Genomic DNA, 26,441 nt, shown 5'->3' with positions numbered 1-26,441 from the left:
TGGGCCCATCTGTAGGAGACACACAGTGACTGAGGACATTGTATATATGTGATTATCCTGGGAATACAGAGGACGGGGACATCTCTCTGGGGTATTCCTGTTACTGGCCCCATCTGTAGGAGACACGCAGTGACTGAGTACATTGTATATATGTGATTATCAGATGCTGGGTGTATATAGGGGACCCCCATACCTGCTCTCCCCTGTACAATAAATGTTTCCTCTTACCCAGTGATGTGAGGGGCCGGTGATTCTCCATCATCACGTCCTTGTACAGACCCCTGTATTCCTCTATATACTCCCCCTCCTGCATGGAGAGATAGACAGTGACATCCTGACACCTTATAGGCACCTGACATACACAGTGATACAGTCATCACCCAGACACATCCCCCGGTGTTACTGTATAACGTCCCATTCCCAGCAGTCACCTCTCCGGTCACATCCCCCAGTGTAACTGTATAACGTCCCATTCCCAGCAGTCACCTCTCTGGTCACATGCCCGGTGTTACTGTATAACGTCCCATTCCCAGCAGACACCTCTCCGGTCACATCCCCCGGTGTTACTGTATAACGTCCCATTCCCAGCAGTCACCTCTCCGGTCACATCCCCCGGTGTTACTGTATAACGTCCCATTCCCAGCAGTCACGTCTCCGGTCACATCTCCCGGTGTTACTGTATAACGTCCCATTCCCAGCAGTCACCTCTCCGGTCACATCCCCGGTGTTACTGTATAACGTCCCATTCCCAGCAGACACCTCTCCAGTCACATCCCCCGGTGTTACTGTATAACGTCCCATTCCCAGCAGTCACCTCTCCGGTCACATCCCCCGGTGTTACTGTATAACGTCCCCTTCCCAGCAGTCACCTCTCCGGTCACATCCCCGGTGTTACTGTATAACGTCCCATTCCCAGCAGTCACCTCTCCGGTCACATCCCCCGGTGTTACTGTATAACGTCCCATTCCCAGCAGTCACCTCTCCGGTCACATCCCCCGGTGTTACTGTATAACGTCCCATTCCCAGCAGTCACCTCTCCGGTCACATCCCCCGGTGTTACTGTATAACGTCCCATTCCCAGCAGACACCTCTCCGGTCACATCCCCCGGTGTTACTGTATAACGTCCCATTCCCAGCAGTCACCTCTCCGGTCACATCCCCCGGTATTACTGTATAATGCCCCATTCCCAGCAGTCACCTCTCCGGTCACAGGACACCACAGACTGCTCCCCTCTATAATAATAACAGGACACCACAGGCTGCTATCCTGTATAATACCAGGACACCACAGGCTGCTCCCTCTGTATAATAATAATAATAATAATAAAAGGACACAACAGGCTGCTCTCCCTGTATAATAATAACAGGACACTACAGGCTGCTCCCCCTGTACAATAATAATAAAAAGACACCACCGGCTTCTCCCCCTGTATAATAATAATAGGACACCAAAGGCTGCTCCACCTGTATAATAATAAATAACAGGACACCACAGGCTGCATCTCCTGTATAATAACAGGACACCACAGGCTGCTCCCCCTGTATAATAATAATAACAGGACACCACAGGCTGCTCCCCCTGTATAATAATAACAGGACACCACAGGCTGCTCCCCCTTAATAATAACAGGACACCACAGGCTGCTTCCCTGTATAATAATAATAACAGGACACCACAGGCTGCTCCCCCTGTATAACAATATTAATAACAGGACACCACAGGCTGCTCCCCCTGTATAATAATAATAACAGGACACCACAGGCTGCTCCCCCTGTATAATAATAACAGGACACCACAGGCTGCTCCCCCTGTATAATAATAATAACAGGACACCACAGGTTTCTCCCCCTGTATAATAATAATAGGACACCACAGGCTGCTCCCCCTGTATAACAATATTAATAACAGTACACTACAGGCTGCTCCCCTGTATAATAATAACAGGACACCACAGGCTGCTCCCCCTCTATAAAAATAATAGGACACCACAGGCTTCTCCCCCTATAAAATAATAATAATACACTACAGGCTGCTCCTCCTGTATAATAATAAACACAGGACACCACAGGCTGCTCCCCCTGTATAACAATAATAACAGTGCACCACAATCTGCTCCTCCTGTATAATCATAATAATACTAGGACACTCCAGGCTGCTCCCCCTGTATAGTAATAGGACACCACAGGCTGCTCCCTCTGTATAATAATAATAATAATAATAATAATAATAAAAGGACACAACAGGCTGCTCTCCCTGTATAATAATAACAGGACACTACAGGCTGCTCCCCCTGTACAATAATAATAAAAAGACACCACCGGCTTCTCCCCCTGAATAATAATAATAGGACACCAAAGGCTGCTCCACCTGTATAATAATAATAAATAACAGGACACCACAGGCTGCATCTCCTGTATAATAACAGGACACCACAGGCTGCTCCCCCTGTATAATAATAATAATAGCAGGACACCACAGACTGCTCCCCCTGTATAATAATAACAGGACACCACAGGCTGCTCCCCCTGTATAATAATAACAGGACACCACAGGCTGCTTCCCTGTATAATAATAATAATAACAGGACACCACAGGCTGCTCCCCCTGTATAACAATATTAATAACAGGACACCACAGGCTGCTCCCCCTGTATAATAATAATAACAGGACACCACAGGCTGCTCCCCCTGTATAATAATAACAGGACACCAAAGGCTGCTCCCCCTATATAATAATAATAACAGGACACCACAGGTTGCTCCCCCTGTATAATAATAATAATAATAATAATAATAATAGGACACCACAGGCTGCTCCCCCTGTATAACAATATTAATAACAGGACACCACAGGCTGCTCCCCCTGTATAATAATAATAACAACAGGATACCACAGGCTTCTCCCCCTGTATAATAACAATAGGACACCACAATCTGCTCTCTGTGTATAATAATAATAATAATAATAATAATAATAATAACAACAGGACACCACAGTCTGCTCTCCTGTATAATAATAGGACACCACAGTCTGCTTCCCCTGTATAATAATAATAGGACACTACAGGCTGCTCCCCCTGTATAATAATAATAGGACACCACAGTCTGCTTCCCCTGTATAATAATAACAGGACACTACTGGCTGCTCCCCCTGTATAAAAATAGGACACCACAGTCCGCTCTCCCTGTATAATTACCCGATGTCTCCTCTGTACACACGATCAATGGGCGGGGATTAGGCCGGATGTAACTAGGAACTCGGAAGTGATCTGAATGCGTTCCACGAGACTTTGATATTTGCGGGTCACAGACAGGAAGTTGTACAGTACATCCAGCAGGAAATTACACATCGGGTAAATTGCTGTATGCGGTAGCAGAAGGTAATGATCTCATAGTATGGGCTCCTGCTATTATTATTATACAGGTGGAGCAGCCTGTAGTGTCTCATTATTGTTATACATGTGAAGCAGCCTGCAGTGTCCTGTTATTGGTTGTATACAGGGGGAGCAGCCTGTGGTGTCCTGTTATTATTATACAGGGGGAGCAGCCTGTGGTGTCCTGTTATTATTATACAGGGTCAGCAGCCTGTAGTGCTCTGTTATTATTATACAGGGGGAGCAGCCTGTGGTGTCCTGTTACTACAATTAAACAGGTGGAGCAGCCTGTAGTGTTTCATTATTGTTATACATGTGGAGCAGCTTATAGTGTCCTGTTATTGTTATTATACAGGGGGAGCAGCCTGTGGTGTCCTGTTACTATTATACAGGGGCAGCAGCCTGTGGTGTCCTGTTATTATTATACAGTGGGAGCAGTCTGTGGTGTTCTGTTATTATTATACAGGGTCAGCAGCCTGTGGTGCCCTGTTATTATTATACCAGAGGAGCAGCCTGTGGTGTCCTATTATTATTATACCGGAGGAGCAGTCTGTGGTGTCCTGTTATTATTCTACAGGGGGAGCAGCCTGTGGTGTCCTGTTATTATTCTACAGGGGGAGCAGCCTGTGGTGTCCTGTTATTATTATACAGGGGAGCAGCCTGTTGTGTCCTGTTATTATTATACAGGGGGAGCAGCCTGTGGTGTCCTGTTACTTCAATTAAACAGGTGGAGCAGCCTTTGGTGTCCTGTTATTATTATACACGGGGAGCAGCCTGTGGTGTCCTGTTATTATTCTACAGGGGGAGCAGCCTGTGGTGTCCTGTTATTATTCTACAGGGGGAGCAGCCTGTGGTGTCCTGTTATTATTATACAGGGGAGCAGCCTGTGGTGTCCTGTTATTATTATACAGGGGGAGCAGCCTGTGGTGTCCTGTTACTACAATTAAACAGGTGGAGCAGCCTGTAGTGTTTCATTATTGTTATACATGTGGAGCAGCTTATAGCGTCCTGTTATTGTTATTATACAGGGGGAGCAGCCTGTGGTGTCCTGTTATTATTATACAGTGGGAGCAGCCTGTGGTGTCCTGTTGTTATTATTATACAGGGGCAGCAGCCTGTGGTGTCCTGTTATTATTATACAGTGGGAGCAGTCTGTGGTGTCCTGTTATTATTATACAGGGTCAGCAGCCTGTGGTGCCCTGTTATTATTATACCGGAGGAGCGGCCTGTGTTGTCCTGTTATTATTATACCGGAGGAGCAGCCTGTGGTGTCCTGTTATTATTATACAGGGGGAGCAGCCTGTGGTGTCCTGTTATTATTATACAGGGGAAGCAGCCTGTGGTGTCATGTTATTATTATACAGGGGGAGCAGCCTGTGGTGTCATGTTATTATTATACAGGGGGAGCAGCCTGTGGTGTCCTGTTGTTATTATTATACAGGGGGAGCATCCTGTGGTGTCCTGTTATTATTATACAGGGGGAGCAGCCTGTGGTGTCCTGTTATTATTATACACGGGGAGCAGCCTGTGGTATCCTGTTATTATTCTACAGGGGGAGCAGCCTGTGGTATCCTGTTATTATTATACAGGGGGAGCAGCCTGTGGTGTCCTGTTATTATACAGGGAGAGTAGCCTGTGGTGTCCTCTTATTATTTTACAGAGGGAGCAGCCTGTGGTGTCCTGTTATTATTATTATTATTATTATACAGGGGGAGCAGCCTGTGGTGTCCTGTTATTATTATACCGGGGGAGTAGTTTGTGGTGTCCTGGTAATATTATACAGGGGGAGCAGCCTGTGGTGTCCTGTTATTATTATACAGTAGGAGCAGCCTGTAGTGTCCTGTTATTATTATTCAGGGGGAGCACCCTGTGGAGTCCTGTTATTATTGTGCAGGGGAGAAGCCTGTGGTGTCCTGTTATTATTATACAGGGGGAGCACCCTGTGGTGTCCTGTTATTATTGTGCAGGGGAGCAGCCTGTGGTGTCCTGTTATTATTATACCGTAGGAACAGCCTGTGGTGTCCTGTTGTTATTATTATACAGGGGGAGCAGCCTGTTGTGTCCTGTTATTATTGTGCAGGGGGAGCAGCCTGTGGTGTCCTGTTATTATTATTATTATTATACAGGGGTAGCAGCCTGTGGTGTTCTGTTATTATTATACAGGGGAGCAGCCTGTGGTGTCCTGTTATTATTGTGCAGGGGTAGCAGCCTGTGGTGTCATGTTATTATTATACAGGGTCAGCAGCCCAGGGAATGGGACGTTCTACAGTAACACCGGGGGATGTGACCGGAGAGGTGACTGCTGGGAATGGGACGTTATACAGTAACACCGGGGGATGTGTCTGGGTGATGACTGTAGCATTGTGTGTGTCAGGTTCCTATAAGGTGTCACTGTCTATCTCTCCATGCAGGAGGGGGAGTACATAGAGGAACACAGGGGTCTGTACAAGGACGTGATGATGGAGAATCACCGGCCCCTCACATCACTGGGTAAGAGGAGACCTTTATTGTACAGGGGAGAGCAGGTATGGGGGTCCCCTATATACACCCAGCATCTGATAATCACATATATACCATGTCCTCAGTCACTGCGTGTCTCCTACAGATGGGCCCAGTAACAGGAATACCCCAGAGAGATGTCCCCGTCCTCTGTATTCCCAGGATAATCACATATATACCATGTACTCAGTCACTGCGTGTCTCCTACAGATGGGCCCAGTAACAGGAATACCCCAGAGAGATGTCCCCGTCCTCTGTATTCCCAGGATAATCACATATATACCATGTCCTCAGTCACTGTGTGTCTCCTACAGATGGGCCCAGTAACAGGAATACCCCAGAGAGATGTCCCCGTCCTCTGTATTCCCAGGATAATCACATATATACCATGTACTCAGTCACTGTGTGTCTCCTACAGATGGGCCCAGTAACAGGAATACCCCAGAGAGATGTCCCCGTCCTCTGTATTCCCAGGATAATCACATATATACAATGTCCTCAGTCACTGTGTGTCTCCTACAGATGGGGCCAGTAACAGGAATACACCAGAGAGATGTCCCCGTCCTCTGTATTCCCAGGATAATCACATATATACTATGTCCTCAGTCACTGCGTGTCTCCTACAGATGGGGCCAGTAACAGGAATACCCCAGAGAGATGTCCCCGTCCTCTGTATTCCCAGGATAATCACATATATACCATGTCCTCAGTCACTGTGTGTCTCCTACAGATGGGGCCAGTAACAGGAATACCCCAGAGAGATGTCCCCGTCCTCTGTATTCCCAGGATAATCACATATATACAATGTCCTCAGTCACTGCGTGTCTCCTACAGATGGGCCCAGTAACAGGAATACTCCAGAGAGATGTCCCCGTCCTCTGTATTCCCAGTATAATCACATATATACCATGTCCTCAGTCACTGTGTGTCTCCTACAGATGGGCCCAGTAACAGGAATACCCCAGAGAGATGTCTCCGTCCTCTGTATTCCCAGGATAATCACATATATACAATGTCCTCAGTCACTGTGTGTCTCCTACAGATGGGCCCAGTAACAGGAATACCCCAGAGAGATGTCTCCGTCCTCTGTATTCCCAGGATAATCACATATATACAATGTCCTCAGTCACTGAGTGTCTCCTACAGATGGGCCCAGTAACAGGAATACCCCAGAGAGATGTCTCCGTCCTCTGTATTCCCAGGATAATCACATATATACAATGTCCTCAGTCACTGTGTGTCTCCTACAGATGGACCTAGTAACAGGAATACCCCAGAGAGATGTCCCCGTCCTCTGTATTCCCAGGATAATCACATATATACAATGTACTCAGTCACTGTGTGTCTCCTACAGATGGGCCCAGTAACAGGAATACCCCAGAGAGATGTCCCCGTCCTCTGTATTCCCAGGATAATCACATATATACCATGTACTCAGTCACTGCGTGTCTCCTACAGATGGGCCAGTAACAGGAATACCCCAGAGAGATGTCCCCGTCCTCTGTATTCCCAGGATAATCACATATATACAATGTCCTCAGTCACTGCGTGTCTCCTACAGATGGGCCAGTAACAGGAATACCCCAGAGAGATGTCCCCGTCCTCTGTATTCCCAGGATAATCACATATATACAATGTCCTCAGTCACTGTGTGTCTCCTACAGATGGGCCCAGTAACAGGAATACCCCAGAGAGATGTCCCCGTCCTCTGTATTCCCAGGATAATCACATATATACAATGTCCTCAGTCACTGTGTGTCTCCTACAGATGGGCCCAGTAACAGGAATACCCCAGAGAGATGTCCCCGTCCTCTGTATTCCCAGGATAATCACATATATACAATGTCCTCAGTCACTGCGTGTCTCCTACAGATGGGCCCAGTAACAGGAATACCCCAGAGAGATGTCCCCGTCCTCTGTATTCCCAGGATAATCACATATATACCATGTACTCAGTCACTGCGTGTCTCCTACAGATGGGCCCAGTAACAGGAATACCCCAGAGAGATGTCCCCGTCCTCTGTATTCCCAGGATGATCACATATATACCATGTACTCAGTCACTGTGTGTCTCCTACAGATGGGGCAGTAACAGGAATACCCCAGAGAGATGTCCCCGTCCTCTGTATTCCCAGGATAATCACATATATACCATGTCCTCAGTCACTGCGTGTCTCCTACAGATTGGCCAGTAACAGAGATACCCCAGAGAGATGTCCCCGTCCTCTGTATTCCCAGGATAATCACATATATACAATGTCCTCAGTCACTGTGTGTCTCCTACAGATGGGCCCAGTAACAGGAATACCCCAGAGAGATGTCCCCGTCCTCTGTATTCCCAGGATAATCACATATATACAATGTCCTCAGTCACTGTGTGTCTCCTACAGATGGGCCCAGTAACAGGAATACCCCAGAGAGATGTCCCCGTCCTGTATTCCCAGGATAATCACATATATACAATGTCCTCAGTCACTGTGTGTCTCCTACAGATGGGCCCAGTAACAGGAATACCCCAGAGACATGTCCCCATCCTCTGTATTCCCAGGATAATCACATATATAATGTCCTCAGTCACTGCGTGTCTCCTACAGATGGGACCAGTAACAGGAATACCCCAGAGAGATGTCCCCGTCCTCTGTATTCCCAGGATAATCACATATATACAATGTCCTCAGTCACTGTGTGTCTCCTACAGATGGGCCCAGTAACAGGAATACCCCAGAGAGATGTCCCCGTCCTCTGTATTCCCAGGATAATCACATATATACCATGTACTCAGTCACTGCGTGTCTCCTACAGATGGGCCCAGTAACAGGAATACCCCAGAGAGATGTCCCCGTCCTCTGTATTCCCAGGATAATCACATATATACAATGTACTCAGTCACTGTGTGTCTCCTACAGATAGGCCCAGTAACAGGAATACCCCAGAGAGATGTCCCCGTCCTCTGTATTCCCAGGATAATCACATATATACAATGTCCTCAGTCACTGTGTGTCTCCTACAGATGGGCCCAGTAACAGGAATACCCCAGAGAGATGTCCCCGTCCTCTGTATTCCCAGGATAATCACATATATAATGTCCTCAGTCACTGCGTGTCTCCTACAGATGGGACCAGTAACAGAGATACCCCAGAGAGATGTCCCCGTCCTCTGTATTCCCAGGATAATCACATATATACCATGTACTCAGTCACTGCGTGTCTCCTACAGATGGGCCCAGTAACAGGAATACCCCAGAGAGATGTCCCCGCCCTCTGTATTCCCAGGATAATCACATATATACAATGTACTCAGTCACTGTGTGTCTCCTACAGATAGGCCCAGTAACAGGAATACCCCAGAGAGATGTCCCCGTCCTCTGTATTCCCAGGATAATCACATATATACAATGTCCTCAGTCACTGTGTGTCTCCTACAGATGGGCCCAGTAACAGGAATACCCCAGAGAGATGTCCCCGTCCTCTGTATTCCGAGGATTGTACAGAGGAGAATCACAGGACCCCACAGGAGGATCAGGTAGGTGGGATTTAGGGTTTTACAAATATACCAAAGTGACTGTCACTAATTGATCTGTACAGAAGCTGTGTGGTTATACACTGATATTAAATTCTGTAATGTTATTGTCTTAATTTAGGGTGAATCCCTGACTGTTATCAAGATAGAAGATACAGAGGGAGAAGAAGAGACGTATGTGACTGATATGAAGGCAGAAGATACAGAGGTAGAAGAAGAGACGTATGTGACTGATATGAAGGCAGAAGATACAGAGGTAAAAGAAGAGACGTATGTGATGTGTGATCAGCAGTGTAAGGAGGAGGAAATCCCTACAGATATCAGCACAGGTGAGTAATAATACCTTTTATAGAAAAGAGTCACAATCAGTTCACAATAATGAGGGAATATCTTCTTAGTGGTGGAGAAAGGAGCCTTCAGCCCCTATTATACTCCTGCTCTCCCCTTACATCATGTCACTGTATGTTACCAGCCCAGAGATCTGACCGGTCTCCTCCTCGCACTATCTTGTGTATCTCATACATCAGGAGCCATCAGCCCCTATTATACTCCTGCTCTCCCCCTCACATCATGTCACTGTGTGTTACCAGCCCAGAGATCTGACCAGTCTCCTCCCCGCACTCTCTGGTGTATCTCATACATCAGGAGCCATCAGCCTCTATTATACTCCTGCTCTCCCCCTCACATCATGTCACTGTGTGTTACCAGCCCAGAGATCTGACCAGTCTCCTCCCAGCACTCTCTGGTGTATCTCATACATCAGCAGCCATCAGCCCCTATTATACTCCTGCTCTCCCCCTCACATCATGTCACTGTGTGTTACCAGCCCAGAGATCTGACCAGTCTCCTCCCCGCACTCTCTGGTGTATCTCATACATCAGGAGCCATCAGCCTCTATTATACTCCTGCTCTCCCCCTCACATCATGTCACTGTGTGTTACCAGCCCAGCGATCTGACCAGTCTCCTCCCAGCACTCTCTGGTGTATCTCATACATCAGCAGCCATCAGCCCCTATTATACTCCTGCTCTCCCCCTCACATCATGTCACTGTGTGTTACCAGCCCAGAGATCTGACCAGTCTCCTCCCCGCACTCTCTGGTGTATCTCATACATCAGGAGCCATCAGCCTCTATTATACTCCTGCTCTCCCCCTCACATCATGTCACTGTGTGTTACCAGCCCAGAGATCTGACCAGTCTCCTCCCCGCACTCTCTGGTGTATCTCATACATCAGGAGACATCAGCCCCTATTATACTCCTGCTCTCCCCCTCACATCATGTCCCTGTGTGTTACCAGCCCAGAGATCTGACCAGTCTCCTCCCCGCACTTTCTGGTGTATCTCATACATCAGGAGCCATCAGCCCCTATTATACTCCTGCTCTCCCCTCACATCATGTCACTGTGTGTTACCAGCCCAGCGATCTGACCAGTCTCCTCCCAGCACTCTCTGGTGTATCTCATACATCAGCAGCCATCAGCCCCTATTATACTCCTGCTCTCCCCTGTTAATGGCGATTAAATATGACCAGAGAGACAATAAGTGAAATGCGCAGGTTACGTAATAAGTCCGCAACCAACGTACCCTTTATACCTAACTACGTGCGAACAAAACGTAGCGCAGCGTAGCGTACCTTTTATTGTATTATGTACATCAAGAACCAATACCTTAATCAGAGATTCCTTCGCAGTACTTTGTCTCTAATCTGCGAATATACCTTACAGGACAGTGTCCGTAATATACCTTATCGCTATTATGCGAATAAACAGACACGACCACTGTATAGAAATAAGGAGATAAGAACTCCGTAAAAAGGTTGTATTTAAGTCCCTAATGGACAAAAAGGGGTTACAGAAATAAGAATAAACAGGTATAACAAATGATACAATATACTAACAATGAATACTAAACAGGCTCTGCTAGGGGGAAAAGAATACAGATACAAGACACAATCAGCCAATCAATACAATAAGAATAAATACCGTTAATGCAACCGTTTACTGTCTCATCAAATATGCGAAGCGCAGTCCGGTCAGAGCTCACTATCGTTCAGGGCTGAACTATAGTCCGGTAGAAAGTCAGGGAAAGGTAGATGTGCCGAAGAGAGCTTTTGCTGCTCTGGGTCGCCTATCTTATAGGGTCAGAAAGGGGAGGTCAAAGGCCGTTCTCTATGGTCAGAGGTCGTATGTCAGGTCAGCTGTGATTGGGGGGTAAGATGATACACCTGGTTTGGCTAGGTCCAGGGGAGTGAACTTTAAGAGTCCTTTGTTTGGTGGTTTCGGCGTCAGCAGTGATAAGAACCGGTTTCATCTAGATTCCTTTGTTACATACTTTCAACAGAAACTGTCCCTGGAATATGGATTATGTCCATAACTATCGAGCCGTGTATATTGCGAAATATTCGCAATGACCGGAATACTTCGCACAAGGAACGGAACGGAACGATACTAAACATGATACAGACAGATGTATGCAGGGCTAACTAAGCTATGTGTGGCGTTCTAAACCTTTAACTATATTTTATTTAGTGTCAGTATGTTATTATGAATTTATGTGTGATAGTATGGCTACTCTTCTGGTCCACTCCGTCACACATACTCGGGTATGGAAACTTTATTTGCGCAACTCTGCGAACCAAAATGGCGGCCATACTATCCTAAAATGGTGTGTGTGTGTAACTCGACTTCCATAGTCCACCCTTTAACAGTAAATATAAAACTGTTACAATACAAAACATTTCACACGATAATACAGAAATTCATAATCCTAACAAAGAAATTGGGATCCATGAATTAAACATATAAGGGGAGTAAACCATCTGCTCTTGGCCGATCCGGGATCACGGATAAACGATGGGCCGCATTTATCGAACAATCTACTCAGGGTCACGAAGGATAATGTACAATTTTGGGACAAAAATAAAAACAGGGGTGGTTACAACATATACACGTTCACAAATATGGTTTCTTTAAAGGGAGGTGGTTTCGATTCTAGGGTCATATACCAAACCCTGGTCTTCCTCTGTATTTCTCGTTCTTACACTCAAGATTTCGGTACGTTTTGCCTTTCCCCGGGTCACCACCTTTAAACATTTGAACAATAGCACAAAGACTATGATGGCACCACCGATACAGAGAAGGAGTTTTCCTATGCTAGCTATAATCCCTTGCGCCCATTCTCCTAAACCAGAGAACCAGTGCATTGGATTCAACCAAGAGGTCCATTCGCTAACTTTGTTACCTATTTCTGCCAGGCTGATATTATGTTCCCTTCTAAATTCCCATTTAAGCTGAAGAATCTCATCCATCCGATGATCGATGATTTCTTCTGGGTCTTCAGTATTGTTGGTGATATATGTACAACATTTCACCCCAAACTGTGTAGAGAGGGTGACACAATATCCTCCTGTCATAGCTGTCAGATAGTTCAGCACCATCCGATGTTGGACTAGCTCTCTTTTATATGCTTGCAACTCCTTCCCAGTGTATCTAAAGGTGTCATCATAAATCTCAGTGATGTTATCTACCAAGCTGGCTAATGCTTTTATATATTTAAAATGTATGACTCCTCTGGCGGTATGGGTGATATCTAAAACTAGGGGACCTGGTATACAGGTATCTCTTATCCAATGGCCTCCCCTTATTTAGTACGCTTATCTCTGAAATATTAAGCGGATATGGGACTAGGCCTACATTACTCCTTTTGTGTAGCACTTGTGAACACACCCAGCATTCTGTTTGGTTTAAGACCTTACCCACTAGTGAGTGGTAATCACTCAAAGGATGTCGGCCTGTAGTTGCCTTACTTGTCGACTGACATCGCTGGATGCATTCTTCTTCCATTTTAGGTTGACAATATCTACAGACACAGTACTCACCAGACAATAACTCATCACATAGCCCTTGAACTACGTTTTCCTCACACCTTTTACCTTCTCCTGTCATGGGCAAAGTGTCAAGCTGGTTTAGGGATTCTACCTCACCCATATCTGGGTCCATTATTACACTGTCAGAACTCCGCTCCGATCGCTCTAGAATGTGGCAGCCACCGAGTATCTTGGGATGAAGAAAAGAACACAGAAAGAAAACAAAGAAATATATGCATAACTGTGAACCTGTTGCTTGGAGTCCTTCCATCATCTCTACCAGGGGACTTTTATTTTGCTCTGCTCTTAGACCTTTGTTCGCTCAGGTTGCTCGACCTTGGCTGCTTCTCAGTGTTCCCGGAACAATGCTTCTAGCGACACTTCTTCTCTCTCGCTCTCTGCACACTGGGACTCTGGGTTACTGGCTTTCTTGCAGTGGGACGAATGTATCCAAGTCTCTCTCTCTGCGACTTTAATTGATGTAGTGCTGGTCAACAAAACTTGGTACGGTCCTTCCCAACGGTCTATCAAACAACCTGAGCGTAAAAAATTTCGGATCATAACAAAGTCTCCTGGTTTAAGATTATGACAATTCTCTGTAGGCATATCAGGGTTCAGTAATTTCAGCTGCTTTTGTTGCTCCCTTAGCTGTTTGTTTAGCTTTAGGATATACTGTACAGTTAGCTCATTGTTACATTTGAGATCATCCTGTGGGTCTATCATGATGTGTGGCTGCCGACCAAACAATATTTCGAAGGGGGACAAGTTGAGCGGAGTCCTGGGAGTGGTCCTAATGCTATACAACACAATAGGCAGTGCCTCTGGCGATAACAACCCTGTTTCAGCCATAACTTTACCCAATTTGTTCTTAATAGTACCATTCATTCTCTCAACTTTGGCGCTCGCCTGGGGACGATATGGAGTATGAAGTTTACTATTAATCCCCAGGAGTTTACACATGATTTGGAAGACCTCTCCTGTGAAATGAGTGCCTCTGTCACTCTCAATGACCTTTGGGATACCATATCTACAGACAAACTCCTGACATATTTTCTTTGCAGTAAAGGTAGCAGTGTTGGAGGCAGCGGGGAAAGCCTCCACCCAGCTGGAAAACATGTCAACACATACTAACACACACTTCAAATTTCTACAGGGTGGTAACTGTATGAAGTCGATTTGTATTACCTGGAAAGGGCCTTCTGTAGGAGGGATGTGGGATGGCTCTGTTGGGATGGCTTTTCCAACGTTCTTCCTCAAACAGGTGAGGCATGACATTGCCACTCTACCTGCTTGAGAAGCGAACCCTGGTGCACACCAGTAGGCCTTTACCAGTTTGCACATACCTTCCTTCCCAAGATGTGTCAGCCCATGGGCCGCCTCGGCTAGACTAGGAAGGTATGCCCTGGGGGCCACTGGTTTCCCGTGTCCATCTCTCCAAAGTCCGGTGGACTCTTGGCCACATCCCTTCGACTTCCATACTGCTCTTTCCTGTGGGGAACACAAATTCTGCATGTCTATCAGTTTGGATGTGGATACCATGTTCAGTGTACAAAGGTTGGTAGGATGGGTGAAAATATTTACAGGGCATGCGGCCCTTTTCGCTGCCTCATCAGCGCGGCTGTTACCAAGTGACACCGGGTCCTTCTCTGATGTGTGAGCTTTGCACTTGATAACAGCCACTCTGTCTGGAAGCTGAATAGCTCCCAGAAGTCTCCGAATGTATGTCGCATGCGCCACTGGTGTGCCAGCCGCCGTCATGAAATTTCGGAGGCGCCATAGGGCTCCAAAATCATGCACTACTCCGAAAGCATATCTGGAGTCGGTATATATGTTAACTGCTTTTCCCTGGGCCAGTTCACATGCTCTGGTCAGTGCCACCAGTTCCGCTACTTGTGCTGAGTGAGGTGGTCCCAAGGGTTCAGCTTCCACAATACCTTCTCCATCTACTACCGCGTAGCCTGTGCACAGCTCTCCCGTGTCCGTCTGTCTATGACAGCTACCATCAGTGAATAAGGTTATGTCTACCTCACTTAATGGGCTGTCGCTTATGTCAGGACGTGCTGTGAAGGTCTGATTCAGGTAGGTCATGCAATCATGCTTGTCCTCACCCTCACCAAACTCTGCTTTACCATATTCAGCAACATTCCCATCACCCTCCACCCTTTGTGCCTTGGAGGGCACATGAGGAAGGAATGTGGCTGGGTTTAGTGTGTTGCATCTTTTGATGGTAATATTTACTGGGGCCATCAGCGCCAGTTCCCACTTAGTGAACCGTGCTGAGGACAAATGACGTGTTTGGGCAGAATTTAGGAGGGCAGAGACAGCATGGGGAGCATGAACAGTTAAATCGTGTCCCAACACTATGTCCTCACTCTTACTTACTAGTTGTGCTATTGCAGCCACACTTCGTAAGCAAGTTGGGAGTGAGCGTGCTACTGTGTCCAGCTGGCCACTGTAGTACGCTATTGGTCGGTTGGCATCACCATGTTTTTGTACAAGTACTCCTGCCGCACACCCACCTGATTCAGTTCCGTACAGTTCAAAGGGTTTCCCATAATCTGGCATTCCCAGTGCTGGGGCCTTTGTTAGGCTCACCTTTAGTTCCTCGAAAGCCAGTTCAGATTCCTCAGTATGAGAGACCCGTTCTGGCTTAGTTGAGGAAACCATCTCTTGTAGTGGTAATGCCAGAATAGAGAATCCTGGGATCCAATTGCGACAGTATCCACACATGCCTAGGAACGTACGGATCTGATGCTGGGTCTGTGGCAGTACCATGTTCTGAATCACTTGGATTCTGTCGTCGGTGAGGTGTCTCAGCCCTTGGGTAAGGCAGTGGCCCAGATACTTAACCCTGGTCTGGCATAATTGCAGCTTATCCTTTGATACTTTATGTCCTGTCTCTGAGAGATGCATCAGTAGTTGTCTAGTGTCGTCCACTGATGACTCCAGTGACCCAGAACATAACAATAAGTCATCGACATATTGTATCAGTATCGAACCACTCATGGGTTGAAAGGATTGTAAACAATCATGCAAGGCCTGGGAGAAGATGCTGGGGCTGTCTATGAATCCCTGGGGGAGTCGTGTCCAGGTATACTGTACTCCTCTGTAGGTAAAGGCGAACAGATACTGGCTGTCAGGGTGCAAAGGGACGGAGAAGAACGCTGAACACAAATCAATGACTGTGAAATGAGTACAGTGAGGTGGGATTTGCATTAGGATGACAGCTGGGTTTGGCACTACGGGGAATTGGCTCTCAACTACTTTGTTTACCCCTCTTAAATCCTGCACTAGTCTGTAGCCCCTCCCTCCGCTCTTTTTCACAGGAAAGATGGGACTATTGGCCGTGCTGGAAGTTCTAACTAGGATTTCCTGTTGGAGCAATCGTTGGATCACTGGGAATATTCCTAGCTCAACTTCAGGTTTTAAAGGGTATTGCGGTATTTTTGGGGCTATCCTGCCTTCTTTTAAGCGGATCTCTACTGGAGCTACATTTGCCATCAGCCCAGCATCCTGTCCATCTTTAGTCCAAAGGGAACCCGGTATTTGTGCTGTAATTTCAGCTACCCTAGATGGATTTGACTCTACAACAGTGGAATACAACATTAGCCTCTGAGGACTGTCCAGCATATCTTGCACTTCTTGTGTAAGATTTTTAGGAGTGTCTAGGAATACCCCATCGGGAGTGCAATAGATGACACATCCCATTTTACATAGTAAATCTCTACCCAGGAGGTTAGTCGGGGCCGCTGCAGCCAACAGGAAAGAGTGTTTGGTATGCAGAGGCCCGATTGTAACCTCCGCTGGTTTCGTCAGTGGGTAATGTTGTATTTTTCCTGTTACCCCAATTGCTGCTACTGATTTGTTAGTGAAACCCAAGTGAAGAGGAGTGTTGAGAACAGATCTGGCCGCCCCTGTATCAACCAAAAAGGTTTGCCTTACTCCAGCTATATCTACCTTCACCTGAGGTTCCTCTCTAAGGTGTTGAGTTAGTCTAACTGGCTGTAGGATACAGGTATGACCTATTTCCTATTGTCTGACCTGGGTTGCCCTTAGCACAGTGTCAGCCATCAGATGGGGAGGAGGCATGTTGCGTGACCTGTCTGTCTCCTCCCATTGTCTAGTGGCTGGGTATCTCCGTGTCTCACCTTTGTGAGATTCCCATTCTCGCTTATGTGTCTGATAACTCCTGGGGTTTCCTGACCTACAATGAGCTGAGTAGTGACCTTCCCTATTGCAGTTGTAACAGATAATTGGCTTTCTACCTGTGTCCCTGGTGTTTCGTTGGTATGTAGCTTTGTTTGGGGCATTAGTAAGGGTTTGGATGCTAACCATCATCAGTTTGTCAGTTTGCAGTTCCCTGTGCTTCTTAATGTTGCGGTCGTGGTCCACAGCAGATTCCCGTAGGGCATCCACTGTCATTCCACGCCAATTTGGGAAAGAAGTTTGGACTCTGGCTCTCAGGTTTTCCTTAAGCCCTTCCACCAGCACAGAGACAATCATCTCCCTCAGGTGGGGGTCGTCCTTAGGCTCGGAGACACCAGTGTACTTTGATACCTCCAGTAAGGCCTTAGTGAAATAATCAGCAGCAGATTCGCCATCCTTCTGTTTGATAGTAAACATCCTGCTATATTCCACTGTCGCAGGAAAATATACTCCCAACTGTAAGTTAATCAGGCGTATATTTTCCTGGTTGATCTCATCATTTATCTCCATGTCCACTTTCAATCCACTATCCTGAATGAATTTCGGGATGTCTATGTGAGTGGGGAGACAGGCCCTCAACATGATTCTCCAATCCTTGTTGGTGGGCTCATCAGAGTTTCCCAGATCCCTTACAAATTTCCGGCTCAGAGCCAGATCTTTCCTAGGATCAGGGAAATCTGAAATGATGGACCGCAGCTCTAGCCGTGTCCATGGGTTTAGCATGGTCATCTTTCTGGTAGGTATCACACCCTCTCTGTCTGCCTTACCATAGGGAACCTCCAGTGTGCGCATAGGATATGTTTGTACCACATTCGCATTACTGGGACCTGCTTGGGAGTCGTCCGTGTCTGTGCTGTGTGGTGCATCATTACCTGAGTCCAATACTATGCTGTTGGCATCAGCCGTCTCCTCCTCCTGTTCTGGGGCCTCAACAGCGGGTTGAGCTTTTCCCTCAATCATATTAATTGCATGAGAGACGGCCAGTGCCAACAGCTGCTCGTTTTCTTCTCGGGTTTCCTTGTAAGGGGATAAGACAGGGTACAAGTTAGCAACGGTTACATTATTACTTATGTCTTTCTTATGAGTCATTAACCCCTTCGGCACATATGGGGGTGGGGGAGCTGATTCTAGTGTGGCAGCGGTTGCATTTATATTGTGGCTGATTGCGTCCCACAGTCAAGCAGGTGCGAAGGATACGAGGTATGATACTCAATCACCAAGTCTTTCAACTAGCAGCGAACTTCTAGCCAACTTGCAAGGTGCGGCCTAATTTCTCCAGGGCACAACAAACTTGTTTTCCTGTGCCCCCAGAAACTGGATTTCTAAAGTAGTTAATCGGAAACAAGTGCGTTCCGATGTATCTTCTTGTACCCTCCTAGCGGAATCAGTTCCACTGAAGGGGCAGTTCCTATGTGTACGTCGGCACGTACACCCTGTCCTAACTGGACTGTCCTACACTGGACTACACTGCGCTTGAGTCGTGCCGTCACACACCCGTTCGCCTCAGTTATTTTTCACACTGGGCGCTGGTTACACCTTGGTCTTATGCATATATTTGAAATATTTCTGTACAGAAAATCTTCCCAGGCCGGTAGCTTTTCACTAGATACTTATGCAGGTATAAATCCCTTATAATACGCTATAGGAATCTATTAAAATAATGCTTGAGTTGCTTGTTTTTAAAAAAAATGAACAAAAAAAAACTTATTTTCTTTTATTAATCACCGCCTTATTCGCAGTATATTACTATACTGTTTAAATAAAGCTAGTGGTTTAATACTGTTCACCTTTGAGTTCCTATGTGTGCTGCATGTGCAGTACCAATGAACAGCCACGTGTGTACGTGCGTTGTTCACAGGCCGCCGATGAATCGGCCACCCACGTGTTCTATAGTGTATTTGCAAGGTTGCACTCGGGTTTCGCTATACGCAGTAATTGCGCCTAAATGTGGAATAAATCCCTTAACTCCGTCCGAAAGTTACGTATCAAGATGCGAAATAAATCCCGCACTTAATCCGTAAATCACGTACAAAGATGCGAAAATTTCCCGATATGGGCACGTGCGCGCGCACCTTGCGTAATACACAATAGACGCTTTACGTTACTGCAAAAGGCCCAGGACTTGTCACCACGTGGCGGAGTCCCTGGTTTTGCAGTAAAAAGTTATAGTTTTGCACAGAGGGGATCCTCTATGTACTATAATAAACACAGACTCCACGTGTGCGAATCTTATCGCACGTGGTACATATACTGTAATGAACAAGCAACTCAAGACACTATACCCCGTTAAACTACTTGTGGCAGGCAGAAGTACAGTTTACTAAACACTTAATATATGCTTTAAACACGTGGTTTTCACTTATTGTGCTCCGGGTTCAACGCTAGCACTTCCCAAACCCCGCACCGCCGCGGACCTGGCCTATCCAGCAATGGATAATTCTTCCACCCTTTTGTTGGTATAGGTCGGGTCGCACACCTGGTACTGAGTTCTGGAATGTGGAGCGGACGGACGATGCCCCCAATTGTTAATGGCGATTAAATATGACCAGAGAGACAATAAGTGAAATGCGCAGGTTACGTAATAAGTCCGCAACCAACGTACCCTTTATACCTAACTATGTGCGAACAAAACGTAGCGCAGCGTAGCGTACCTTTTATTGTATTATGTACATCAAGAACCAATACCTTAATCAGAGATTCCTTCGCAGTACTTTGTCTCTAATCTGCGAATATACCTTACAGGACAGTGTCCGTAATATACCTTATCGCTATTATGCGAATAAACAGGCACGACCACTGTATAGAAATAAGGAGATAAGAACTCCGTAAAAAGGTTGTATTTAAGTCCCTAATGGACAAAAAGGGGTTACAGAAATAAGAATAAACAGGTATAACAAATGATACAATATACTAACAATGAATACTAAACAGGCTCTGCTAGGGGGAAAAGAATACAGATACAAGACACAATCAGCCAATCAATACAATAAGAATAAATACCGTTAATGCAACCGTTTACCGTCTCATCAAATATGCGAAGCGCAGTCCGGTCAGAGCTCACTATCGTTCAGGGCTGAACTATAGTCCGGTAGAAAGTCAGGGAAAGGTAGATGTGCCGAAGAGAGCTTTTGCTGCTCTGGGTCGCCTATCTTATAGGGTCAGAAAGGGGAGGTCAAAGGCCGTTCTCATTGGTCAGAGGTCGTATGTCAGGTCAGCTGTGATTGGGGGGTAAGATGATACACCTGGTTTGGCTAGGTCCAGGGGAGTGAACTTTAAGAGTCCTTTGTTTGGTGGTTTCGGCGTCAGCAGTGATAAGAACCGGTTTCATCTAGATTCCTTTGTTACATACTTTCAACAGAAACTGTCCCTGGAATATGGATTATGTCCATAACTATCGAGCCGTGTATATTGCGAAATATTCGCAATGACCGGAATACTTCGCACAATGAACGGAACGATACTAAACATGATACAGACAGATGTGTGCAGGGCTAACTAAGCTATGTGTGGCGTTCTAAACCTTTAACTATATTTCATTTAGTGTAAGTGTGTTATTATGAATTTATGTGTGATAGCATGGCTACTCTTCTGGTCCACTTTGTCACACATACTCGGGTATGGAAACTTTATTTGCGCAACTCTGCGAACCAAAATGGCGGCCATACTATCCTAAAATGGTGTGTGTGTAACTCGACTTCCATACCCCCTGACATCATGTCACTGTGTGTTACCAGCCCAGAGATCTGACCAGTCTCCTCCCCGCACTCTATGGTGTATCTCATACATCAGGAGCCATCAGCCCCTATTATACTCCTGCTCTCCCCCTCACATCATGTCACTGTGTGTTACCAGCCCAGAGATCTGACCAGTCTCCTCCCCGCACTCTCTTGTGTATCTCATACATCAGGAGCCATCAGCCCCTATTATACTCCTGCTCTACCCTCACATCATGTCACTGTGTGTTACCAGCCCAGAGATCTGACCAGTCTCCTCCCCGCACTCTCTGGTGTATCTCATACATCAGCAGCCATCAGCCCCTATTATACTCCTGCTCTCCCCCTCACATCATGTCACTGTGTGTTACCAGCCCAGAGATCTGACCAGTCTCCTCCCCGCACTCTTTGGTGTATCTCATACATCAGAAGCCATCAGCCCCTATAATACTTTTGCTCTCCCCTCACATTACGTCACTGTGTGTTACCAGCCCAGAGATCTGACCAGTCTCCTCCCTGCACTCTCTGGTGTATCTGATACATCAGGAGCCATCAGCCCCTATTATACTCCTGCTCTACCCCTCACATCGTGTCACTGTGTGTTACCAGCCCAGAGATCTGACCAGTCTCCTCCCCGCACTCTATGGTGTATCTCATACATCAGGAGCCATCAGCCCCTATTATACTCCTGCTCTCCCCCTCACATCATGTCACTGTGTGTTACCAGCCCAGAGATCTGACCAGTCTCCTCCCCGCACTCTCTGGTGTATCTCATACATCAGCAGCCATCAGCCCCTATTATACTCCTGCTCTCCCCCTCACATCATGTCACTGTGGGTTACCAGCCCAGAGATCTGACCAGTCTCCTCTCCGCACTCTCTAGTGTATCTCATACATCAGGAGCCGTCAGCACCTATTATACTCCTGCTCTCCCCCTCACATCATGTCACTGTGTTACCAGCCCAGAGATCTGACCAGTCTCCTCCCCACACTCTCTGGTGTATCTCATACATCAGCAGTCATCAGCCCCTATTATACACCTGCTCTCCCCCCTCACATCATGTCACTGTGTGTTACCAGCCCAGAGATCTGACCAGTCTCCTCCCCTCACTTCTGGTGTATCTCATACATCAGGAGACCTCAGCCCCCAACAGTTTGCAGTTCCAGCACCTGTAGCTGGTGCTCTAGGATCTCTTACTTGGTGTTGTTTCAAGGGGATCATGATCCGCTTGTCGCTGTTGCTTCTAATTCCATAGAACTTCTTTGAGCCCAGGGACTTGGTCCAAGGTTTTGTTCAGTTTTCTTCCTATTAAGCAACCATCAGTCCTGGGAATCATGGAGCTTCTTCAGGTGGAAGATGATCCTTGGGAGGACATGGCTATTACTTTGGGGGCTGTACATTTTTTGTAAATGCTTGAGGTGATGTTCCTTAGTTTCTTGAGGAACCTCTTTTCTAGAGGAATTGCGGGCAGCCAATTATCTCAAAAATACAGTTTGGTCCCATCCTAATCATTAGATATCTTGGCGCATGCCCCCTTTTCACTCTTCTGCACCTGGGGACTGACCCATGTCCTGGGTTGTCTTCTCCTTGAGATAGCTCTGATCATAAACTGGAGTCCACTTTAAAGCATTTTTATGTTTTGGCTTTGGCTCCTCTTCGTTCTCTCTTGGTCTCTGGGTCATTAAAGCGTTCCTAAAATGAGTGGAATAACTTGGAGAAGGTCTCTGGTCTGGCACTGCGCATTTAGAGTTCCTCAGGTTAAATATACCCAGGAATCTGCTTCTAATGTGGGCAAGGCATCTACAGATGGAGGTTTGGTCTGTACCAGGGTCTCTGCTTCAGCTCTTGCCTTCTACTGGGGATATTTGAATTGGAAAAATAGGCCAGAGAGAGAGGGAGCTCCTTTCTCCGCAAGGCAAAAGGACTGTCTGGAATCTGGTAAAGTCCATTTCCCCAGTTTCAAAAAGTTCAGTCCTCGGCAAGAGGGAAGAGCAGGCTAGTCCTTGGTAATGGGTCAGGGCGGGCTAGTCATTGGGCCCAGGAAGTTGGTCCTGACCTGCCGCTGTTCCATCATAGAATAATTCCACATGACGGTTTGCCCCCACAGATCCTGTGGTGCTTCTTCAGAGATGCAGCCCTCCACATTCATCAAGGCCCTTCATGAAGGCCCTCCTTTTGGACTCTTGACCATCCCTTTACATAGTTATGGAAGTCCTGTAGAGAACCTCCAGTGACTGGGTGCCACCATGGCCCCTGTCTTAATAACCTTTTCATCAAGACCTCTTCCTCTGCGATTCTCCTGTCCCATGTTCATCCTATGCACGAAACTTAAATATTTATCATATTCTAAATTCCAACCATAGGATGCTCTTCTTGGGCTTCATAAGTTGTCCCGCACCAGAAGAGGGTGTTTCATCCTCCGGAAAAGATTGTGGACTTTATTTGCTTGGTCTGTGGAAGAGGGCGGGTTTGATCCATTGGTCAAGAGATTTGATTGAATAAATTGTCTCCCAAGTTCAGTTTAGAAGTTTCCAGACCAGAGACACCCAAGTGGGAAGGGTCACTTTTCTACCTGTCCCGGGTCATCTCTTTTTGGTGCCAGTTAAATATTTACAGATTTCCCCAACATCTGCCCTTGTGATGGGATTTTGAGCACATTTGACCAAAGTATTTATTGATAAATTGAACTTGTGGGAAAACATTTCTATTTCCATATATGTATTTTATTCCCAGCAGATGGATATAGCAGCCTGAACGTCTCAGAGGATCATCTCGTTTTATCTCAGAATTGTAAAATAGATAATGATGATAACATCACCCGAGATTCCCCGGGGGAAACTACAAGTACCCGAATACCTCACCGTGAAGAGATATCATCTGATTCCTTTGATCAGGGAAAATGTTCTCCTGATAACTGTATCAGTACTGGTGCATCTGTTACAGCTCTTACAGTAGATAAAATATTTCCCTCTCCCATAAATGCCAAATGTTTTACACGGAACACAAAGCTTTTGACCCACCAGACAAGTGAGAAGCGATTCCGATGTTTTGAATGTGGGAAATGTTTTAGATATAAATCAGATTTAATTATGCACGAGAGAAGTCACACAGGGGAAAAACCATTTCCATGTTTTCTGTGTGGAAAATGCTTTACACACAAATCAACTCTTGTTATACATGAAAGAAGTCACACAGGTGAGAAACCATTTCCATGCTCTGATTGCGGGAAATGTTTTACCAAGAAATCATCTCTTGTTATACATCAGAGACGTCACATGGGGGAGAAGCCATTTCCATGCTCTGAGTGTGGAAAATGTTTTTTACAAAAATGGGATCTCGTTAGACACGAGACTTGTCACAAGGGTGAGAAACCATTTCCATGCTCTGAATGTGGGAAATGTTTTACAAACAAATCATATTTGATTATACATCTGAGAAGTCACACAGGTGAGAAGCTTTTTCCATGTTCTGAGTGTGGGAAATCTTTTACACTGAATTCAATTCTTGTTGAACATAAGAGAACGCACACAGGTGAGAAGCCATTTCTATGTACTGAGTGTGGGAAATGTTTTACACAGAAATCAATTCTTGTTACACATCAAAGAACACACACAGGCGAGAAACCATTTCCATGTTCTGAATGTGGAAAATATTTTAGATCTAAATCAACTCTAAATATACATGAGAGACGTCACAGACAAGAGAAACGATTTCCATGTTCTGACTGTGGGAAATGTTTCACACAGAAATCACATCTTGTTACACATCAGAGACATCACACACATGAGAACCCATTTCCATGTTCTGAGTGCGGGAAATATTTCAGATATAAATCAAATTTAATTAAACATGAGAGAAGTCACACGAGTGAGAACCTATTTCCATGCTCTGAGTGTGGGAAATGTTTTACACAGAAATCAGAACTTATCATACATCAGAGAACACACACGGGTGCAAAGTCATTTCCATGCCCTGAGTGTGGGAAATGTTTTACAAGGAAATCCAATCTTGTTACACATCAGAGGACGCACACGGGTGCAAAGCCGTTTTCCTGTCATGAGTGTGGGAAATGTTTTACGAGGAAATCAACTCTTGTTACACATCAGAAAAGTCACAATGGGGAAACGCCATTTTCGTGTCCTGAGTAATTGGGGTTACTCGAGTTGTAATTTGTGAAAATATTGTTATCCAAAGAATAAACTTCTGTAAGCATAGTCTGTCTCCTGTTTTTGTGTATTTGTTAACTGAGTCACATGCATCGGTACTTGTGTATTATCACGGCGCCCGGCTACGCTACGTTTTCAACATAGCCTAAGGTACGTTGTCAGCGTAGCAGGCTCCATGATAATACAGTTGTGTGTGTGTTGTGCTTTATACTTAACCTCCTCCGAGCCGGCCACCGCATCCATCGTCCATCATGATCCCCGCTGACTCCCCGCGATGCACTCCCCGGTAGCAGCGTTCAGTCCCCCTCCTCCGGCAGTCACGCGCCAGCAATGTAAATGATGTACAATGTATGTAACTCAGTGTACTGCCGCTAGGTTTCCCTGTTCCCCCAGCGGCACTACGCTAATTGCGTACATTGTACGCTGCGAGTTTCGGAGGAGGGGGACTGAACGCTGCCGCCGGGGAGTGGATCGCGGGGGGTCAGCAGGGATCGTGATGGACGATGGACGCGGTGGCTGACCCGGAGGAGTGTAAGTATAAAGCACATCACACACACATACACAACACACATTTCCCCCACTATCCACGTCATACCCCCACTATCCACGTGGGCGTGGAGTTAATTTTATAAAGTGTGGCGAGCGTCCCCTCACGGGGCTCGCCATGCTTCGGGCTCGCTGCGCTCGCCACACTTTATAAAATTAACTCCAAGCCCACGTGGATACTGGAGGTATGACGTGGATAGTGGGGATATGACGTGGATAGTGGGGATATGACGTGGATAGTGGGGATATGACGTGGATAGTGGAGGTATGACGTGGATAGTGGGGATATGACGTGGATAGTGGAGGTATGACGTGGATAGTGGGGATATGACGTGGATAGTGGGGATATGACGTGGATAGTGGAGGTATAACGTGGATAGTGGGGATATGACGTGGATAGTGGAGGTATGACGTGGATAGTGGGGATATGACGTGGATAGTGGGGATATGACGTGGATAGTGGGGATATGACGTGGATAGTGGGGATATGACGTGGATAGTGGGGATATGACGTGGATAGTGGAGGTATGACGTGGATAGTGGGGATATGAC

At 46.3% G+C, this 26,441-nt stretch overlaps 2 protein-coding genes across 4 annotated transcripts in view; one reads left to right on the top strand and one right to left on the bottom strand.

Annotated features, from left to right (window-relative positions):
* The window catches only part of LOC146007411 (uncharacterized), a 215,611-nt gene that overhangs the window by 43,709 nt on the left and 145,461 nt on the right, over positions 1-26,441 (bottom strand). Inside the window, exon 3 of the mRNA XM_083145762.1 lies at positions 229-307. Within this exon, the coding sequence (XP_083001888.1) occupies positions 229-307 (79 nt within the window). The remainder of the gene's footprint in view (positions 1-228; positions 308-26,441) is intronic.
* LOC146009881 (uncharacterized) lies at positions 3,252-25,407 on the top strand. 3 transcript variants are annotated; one of them, XM_083150468.1, is made up of 6 exons: positions 3,252-3,380; positions 5,786-5,864; positions 9,298-9,395; positions 9,514-9,600; positions 9,649-9,721; positions 23,911-25,407. In XM_083150468.1, exons 2-6 carry the CDS (start codon positions 5,831-5,833, stop codon positions 25,323-25,325), a joined length of 1,707 nt encoding a protein of 568 aa, XP_083006594.1. In that variant the 5' UTR covers positions 3,252-3,380; positions 5,786-5,830; the 3' UTR covers positions 25,326-25,407. The 3 variants fall into 3 exon arrangements, with proteins under 3 accessions (XP_083006594.1, XP_083006593.1, XP_083006591.1); XM_083150467.1 differs by having other exon boundaries at positions 3,254-3,380; positions 9,514-9,721; positions 23,914-25,407; XM_083150465.1 differs by having other exon boundaries at positions 3,255-3,380; positions 9,514-9,721.

Source organism: Crinia signifera, chromosome 6 (genome assembly GCF_055691185.1).
Source record: "Crinia signifera chromosome 6, ASM5569118v1, whole genome shotgun sequence".
In the NCBI taxonomy this organism is placed as follows: domain Eukaryota; kingdom Metazoa; phylum Chordata; class Amphibia; order Anura; family Myobatrachidae; genus Crinia; species Crinia signifera.
This window is presented reverse-complemented; position numbering and strand designations above follow the sequence as displayed.